Source organism: Seriola aureovittata, chromosome 19, assembly GCF_021018895.1.
Source record: "Seriola aureovittata isolate HTS-2021-v1 ecotype China chromosome 19, ASM2101889v1, whole genome shotgun sequence".
NCBI lineage: Eukaryota > Metazoa > Chordata > Actinopteri > Carangiformes > Carangidae > Seriola > Seriola aureovittata.
This window is the reverse complement of record NC_079382.1, coordinates 17897846-17905119: the sequence shown is the minus strand read 5'-3', so window position 1 is coordinate 17905119 and position 7274 is coordinate 17897846. Positions and strand designations below refer to the sequence as shown.

The 7274-nt window shown below is 40.3% G+C and overlaps 1 protein-coding gene across 12 annotated transcripts in view; it reads left to right on the top strand.

Moving 5' to 3' along the window:
- The first annotated feature begins 3506 nt into the window (after positions 1-3506).
- The window catches only part of ryr3 (ryanodine receptor 3), a 111628-nt gene continuing 107860 nt past the window's right edge, over positions 3507-7274 (top strand). For 11 of the 12 annotated variants that reach the window (XM_056404771.1, XM_056404769.1, XM_056404770.1 and 8 more), the window contains exon 1: positions 3532-3683. In XM_056404771.1, coding sequence (XP_056260746.1) covers positions 3636-3683 — 48 coding nt within the window. In that variant the 5' untranslated portion in view covers positions 3532-3635. Of the gene's footprint in view, positions 3684-7274 lie in introns of all 12 variants that reach the window. The other variant, XM_056404767.1, reaches the window with a different exon arrangement.

The window sequence follows — 7274 nt, the reverse complement described above, 5'->3', positions numbered from 1 at the left end:
ATAAAAGTAAAAACCTAAGTACTGAGTGTTAGTGATTCCAAAGAAAAATGATCTGGGATAATTTTGATAATCTAATTTAGGTTTTCCTTTTTCAAGCAAAAAGGAGAAAAAGCCCAACAATCCCCGTTTCCAGCTTCTCAGATGTGAATACCAGCTGCTTTTCTTCTTCTTGTGTGATAATAAACTGAGAATCTTTTAGTCTCTTGATCAAACAAAACAAGACATCTGAAGACAGCACTTTAGGCACCAAGCACTAATGCGGAGATGAAACAATTAATGGACTAATACAAAATGAATCACTGATTATTTAAGTCATTAAAAAAAAGAAATAAATAATGCCAAAGATTCCCTGGTTGTAGCTTTGCCAGTGTAAATGTTTGCTGTTTTTCTTAGTCCTCTGTGACGTCAAACTAAATGTGTTTGTTTTGAACTCTTGCTCAAACACAGCAAGACTTTGAATACATCAGCTTGAGTCTTCTGAGATTATTTGAAAATGACTGTCAGCTGCAGCCCCTGCACTACTGCATCACAAAGATGTTTGTGCAAAGATAACATGCATAAAAGGTAATTTCATGGAATAATCAGTTCACTGGAAACACATGAAAAGCTGTTCTGCAACTCCAGATCAGATAAACAATATAGTCCATCCACAAATGTTCACAAAGCTTTTTTTTTACTAACTTCTTCAAATGCCTTGAAAAAAATCTCTTACATCATCAGCAATGATTTTAAAATTAATATGCAAATTCTTTTGAGAATTTGGCACGTGTAAGAAAAAACAATAGAAGCACATGGATTTTAAACATTGACTCACTTGCTACAGTCGCATCCCACCAAGCAGCAGCAGCACCAGCAGCAGCAGGTCACTGTTCTGTTGCTCTCTCAGCTACATTCAGGTGACAGGAAACTGCCCGCCCACAGAAGTGACAGGCAGGAGCGTCCATCCAATCACCGCTGTCACTGGAAAATCGAATGATTCCTATTGGCTTATCAGGTAAAGGTCACGGCCACTAATCTCTTCAAAACTGTCAGGTAGCTACTGAGGGGAGTGCATGAACACACAGACGGGTAGGCTCAATGAGGATTGAGACTTATTATTGTAATCTTCTCGACATGAGTCTGTCACTGAATGAACACGGAGTGTGCACCACAAAATGTGACACAAGTATCCAAATCCTTTACATAACTAAAAGTAACACCACTGTAAAGATACTGCATGACAAGCAAAAGTCCTGCATTCAAAATCATACTTAAGTAAGAAATTCAGTAATAACAGCAAAATGTGATTAAAGTCAAAATACTCATTATGCAACGGAATGGCCCCTCTCATTTCTAAATTAAGATATATCATAGTATAATGTTATTATTACAGATTACTGTATGTTTCTGGACTCACTTTTCTAACATACAGAGTAACTATTGACCATAGCCGTCAAATAATTATAATAAAAATAATAAAAAAAAAGGTACAATATTTCCATCTGAAATGCAGAGAAATTGAAATATAAAATAGTGGAAGATTGAAATACTCAGGTGCTTCTTAAGTACAGTGCTTTAGTAACTTTACATTGCACCACTGACCGTGCCCCCTGAGAGTTAAGGCTGTGGGTTCATGCCAAGAGCTAGGTATAGGCTAATCAATATGTTAATCTGGATTGTGTAAATCACATCTGCCCCCCAGCCATACACTGACCATGAACTCTATTTAGGTCAGCTGTGCACCATGCTGAGCTGCACACTGGTCAGTGAGTGCACAGAGCTGATCTGACCTACTGGCCAGCTGTCTGTGATGGATTACAGACGTTTAAAGAAAGCAAACAGCTGTTAATGCCACTTTAACCACAACAATGACATCTTTACAAACAGAAAAGGAGATGGGAGATTATTCTTTATACTGCTACTGAACTGCAACATTAGTTCAGGTTCATTTTATTAAATTAAACAAATCTAAAATAAGTGTTTTATATGTAAATAACACTTCGGTAATAATCACCAGTCAGGATCAAGATGGTAAAGATTATTCTGTTATAGATTACTTCTGGAATTTAGAAAATGGTTGTGGCATTGAAAGACGGACAGTGTAATGGACCAAATGGTTACGTCATTCTTGAATGGCAATTTCATTTTAAAATGTTAAAACATGAGCAGATGGTCAAAAAGCATTTAAATTCAAACAGAGTTGGGCAAACAGTTGACACTTTACTCTCTGCAGTTGCACTGAAGATTTACTAACTGACCACTAGGTGTCAGCAAAGTCTATGACAGCAAACATGATCTCTTCCATTTAAAAAAAAAAAAAGAACACTGCTGCTGGCTTTTCTCCTCATCAGTGAATGAGACCACATGAAGTCTGACTAATGTTAATTAGTAATTAGTCTGACTAATTAATGAATTAATAATTAGGCTTTGCTACCCATAGGAACTGATATTAAAAGGTAGATACAATTAAGCTACATAATTTGAATGATCAGGGATAATATTAGAAGTCAGGAGCAGCTCTTTTACAAGACACAAAATATAGAAGATTTAATGAATGTATAATCTGTACAATGGCAAGTGATGATTTTAATTACATCCAGATTACATTTATACAATCCTGATAGTATGTAACTATAACCTGTAAGCAATATATTTTATATCTTACTAACATAATTTTTTAATCTTACAAATGTTTAAATACAATTTAAATCTATAGAGTCCATGTGTACAGGTAGGGGAAATGAATAATTTCTCAACCAGCTTCAATTCTTCTGCCTAATCCTAAATGACAACTGCTGTATATTGATGCAACTGCAGCCTGACTCCCCACTGCTTTCACTCAAATGGATAAACAAACAAGTATGTAAGCCAGTGGGTATGCTCAAAAAGCAATCAATCTACAGGCCAAAGATGTAATGAGCCTTGTCACATGAGAAAGTAAAAGTTGTTTTCCCTCCCAAGATGATTTCTGTGAGCTGAAATGACACCTACTACCTGTCTGCAATCTGTCGGGCGAAGTGTCTGGTGCATGGGTGAGGGAGGGTGAGGTGGGGTGCTCAGTGGGTGCAGACAGAGAGACAGAACCAAACGAAACTTTACATTCAGCCCCACTGCTGCCTTTCAAATCCACCTTCCGACCACCATGCGTCATTGTCAGACAGGGAGTCCTCAGAAACTGCTGACTCAATTGGCAAAAGGGGTTTCACTGCAAACATTTAAAAGTAGTAGACCAATAGTTTAGCTTTTGACCATCATCACCCATCATCATCATCATCATCACCATCCTCAGCGGAGGAGCAGCAGCATCACCACCACCACCACCGGGAGCTCGTCCTCTGACGCCCCGTCTCCATCCGTCCGCTGGTCCGCACTGCTGCTGCTGCTGCTGCTGCTGGCGTCTGGTCGCGGGGAGGAGGGGGAGGAAGGGAAGGAAGGAGGGAAGGAGGAGGAGGAAAGGGTGGATGAAGGGGTAGGTAGGTGGGAGTGGAGGGGGAGAGAGGGGCGTGGGGTGGCGGTGGGGGTGGGGGGGCTCCGCCGGGCTACCCTATATGGCTGTGGATGAGCTCTATGCTAATATCGGCTTGAGAGGCACAGCATCGCGTTTCTGCCGGCAGTCAGTGGTGGCTTCCAGAGTCTGAGCAGGCTCCTTCACAGCCATGGCTGAGGGCGGAGAAGGGGAAGATGAGATCCAGTTCTTGAGAACTGTAAGTAAAGATAATTTCATCGGTGCAGGCTGCAGCTCAGTTGTCGCTTTCAGAGGCAGCAGACAGGTCGTCAATTAACTAAAACCACCGATCCAAGTTGGATTATCGTGGAAGTTTCAGGGGTTAATGTTGGCTTTGATCCTGCATGAATCATTTTTTTTTTTTTTTTTTTTTTTTTTTTGGGAAGTTGCCGCAGGTTGCGAGCTGCACCCTAGGGCCACGGCGCACCTGTCGACAGGACTCTTTCATGTGGCGAATCTCAATGAGACTCCTGTCTGCAGGTGCAAGGGCAAAAATGACTTAACACTCCACACGCTATTTCATAACACATGCCCCCTCTCATTTTCCACCCTTCCTGCCTCTCTGACCTGTCTGATTTTCTCAGGAACGCCTTTAAGGAGAAAAACATTTATTTTTATAACTCTTTTTACATAATCGTACACTGCTGTATTTTTATTTTTTTATGGATGCATTCTCCTCCCCGGGGGGAAGACTTTCAATAAGTTGTGCTCACACGCAAGCCAACCCTCTGCGATTACTATTTTAGTTGTTTGACGCAGATTGCTTACGGTGTCCCTGGTTCATGTGGTTATGCACAGCAGTTATCCTTGTAAATGATATGACAGCTTGTATGTTAGTGTGGAGGGAATATCTCTCGCGGTTGTTTGACCGCGCACGTAATCTTCTCTTTTGCCTCGTGAAGCTTTGTGTCCAAGGTGTTGCACGAAGAGCAATACGACTCAGTAATGACTCATGTCAGCACAGCAGGGATGCCTATGGTTTTATGACACATACCTTTCAATTTTTACCCTGAGAGACATGGGTACAAATGTGTTGATTTGAGCTCTGCACATAAAACCGATTGTCACCTTTAAATTGAATTTATCCTCTAATTGGCTTCATTTCGTTGAGTAACTGAAACCCCTGGAGATCTCTGGGCCACCTCTTCCCCTCACCATAGATTTAAACTTTTCCCATGTTGCACCTGTTTGTTTTTTGCTTGATGGAATCTGTTGCTGTCTAAAAAGGTTTACTTAAAGGGCTACACCAGTGGTTTTGCATGTCCATTTATCCATTTACTAGGAATTACTGCCACAAGTAACCATTTAGCAAACAATGCTGCTGTGATTTAGGAAAAACTGATTTACTGTATTTTTTCGGACAACCATTGGTTTCCATTTATTTCTGTGAAATATGAAATCTATTAGTAGTCTTTACATTGGAACTTGCTTGAGTTGTGTAGTCCATCACAGTCAAGTCTGTATTGTTTTTCATTAAAGCTGCATTGTTGCATTGAGGTCATTCACTGCAGACCTATTGTACACTTGAACTGCATTACAACCATAAAGAAATACTGACAAACAATGTGAACAATCACCTTGTAACTCTGAGGAATTACATGATTTAAGCACGTTGCAAGAGAATGCTAATAACTTAAATTTCATACAAAAATTAATGGAAAACAATGGAAAAACTTCTAGGGGTATTCCAGTGATTTAGGTTCCATGCTTCCATAAAGTTGGATGTTTTGTGAGAGACAAATCAAAGCAGCAGAGTCCAATATATTCTAACCTTTAGTCCATAAACTATGAGTCACACCCTCAAAACCCTGGATCCTACATTTCCCATGATGCAACTTGATATCTTCTTTCATTTGACCCTTCTTGCCTGGTAAAAGCCCTCCCTCTAGAGACACAACTGTGTTCACAGGCTGTGTAACACTTATACTCATGACAAGTGAAACTAATCTTCATTTGTAAAATGGCTGGTCCTTAAGTAACTTTCGTCTTGGTTTTCCATTGACGTCCGTTCAGTTTAGCTGAAACAGATACAGCATATTGCTCTATGCTCTGCATTACAGTGTATGTATGTATGTATACATACACTGTAATGTTAATCTATACGTAAGGCCTTGAGGGCTTGGCTGGTTGTTACTGGCAGGCGGGACCCTGTACTTAACAGCTCCCACTATTTGTGACGCCAGTGATATGCTGATCCATGCCTCTCAGATTCAACTGTCACAATGGCATCCTGGTTATCTGATGACAACAGCGATTTGAGAGAGGGGCTTCCCCTGAGGGCCCACAGGGCCTTGTTATCAAACCTCAGTGGTGAGAGAAGCATGCCCTCACAGGAAGCCCTAAAATAAGAGTGCTAATTGAAATACACTATATCGCAATCTTTTGAACATTATGGAATAAGCCTGTGTACAACTGGAAAGTCTTTGTGGAGAAGGGAGTCAAAATAGTTTGATAGATTTTGCATTTCTAGCATTGTTTGTAGACATTTTGTTTCAGTTTTGAATGGAAATTATAGTTAAAGCCGATTTGTGGTGGACATTTTAGCAGTTGTGGGTCTGAGATTTAATAGAAATGATGTGAGTTTTAAATGGAGAGTAGTACATTCTTAAAATGATCCTGCGATACGATCCAACTGTCAGGTGGTGACAGAGGTCCAGACATTGTGAATCAGTTTCGGTGCGGACCTTGCTGCTTGCTGTCGATGTGTAACGTTGGGAAAGCTGGCAGCGATGAGAGCTTCTCTGTCAAAGAAAACAGCAACGAAAAGCAACCGAGAGGAGGAAAATGTTACAGCTCTCCTGCAAAATGAAGAAAGCAGTTCGCTTTTGTAACTTTATAGTCCCACACTCAAGCTTTCCCTCTGTTCTGATAGTTTAGACTTGTTTACTGTCATTCTTGCAGTACTAGGTTTGGTGCCAAGCAAATGCTGCTGGATTTATCTTCAGAAAATGATCAGTGTTCAGCTTTGGCTTGTTCTGCACAGGACAACAACAACAACAACAACAACATTGTTCTAGATTTAATTTATGCAGGAATCAGAAAGTTTGCAGGAAATTAGCTCCGTTTGCCAACTGCTGTAATATGAGAAGTCTTAATTGCAGTGCCATCAGATAATGATGTGCAGTCACCTGTTTTATTTGGTGTATTGTTGCATATTGATTGTGTTGCTGTGTGAAACAATGATGTAATTCTAAACAAGACAAGAATTTTAATGTGGTCGGGCCAAAATTGAATCTTTGCTGAAACCTCTCCCCCCCAAACAGCCAGTGTCCAGTCATAGCAACCTTAACTAGGCATGGCAGGTTGGTTCTTTGGTTGTTTTGGATTTCTGCAAACACAGAATATGTTTGCAGCACTAGTTAGAATTATATTCAGCATCTAAAGAGTTTGGAGGGTTGTATCTCTTTTTTAATCTTCCCTGAAGCTGAAAACACACAAGCAAAAGTGTAAAGTGTGGATTACATAAGCAGCTCTGTCCCACTTTTCATTAGATTTGGGGAAATTTACACTTCAGTAGCGTTACCTGAGATAGCGTTGCAATCGCCAAACACATCGGTTAGTCCTCATCCAACAAGCCTATATGGCTTGGCTTCTGAGTGTAAGTTAAGAAGCCAAACAGGATTATGTCAGAATGAAATATTATCTGATCTTACCTTTTCCTTTTCATACACAACCACAATACTGGGTCCACCAACTACCTCTACCCTGCAACACAAATACTGTTTCTTTATTTCAATGTCTTGGATTAATAATTGGTGAGAATGATGACTGGAACACGCAGCTTTAGGCA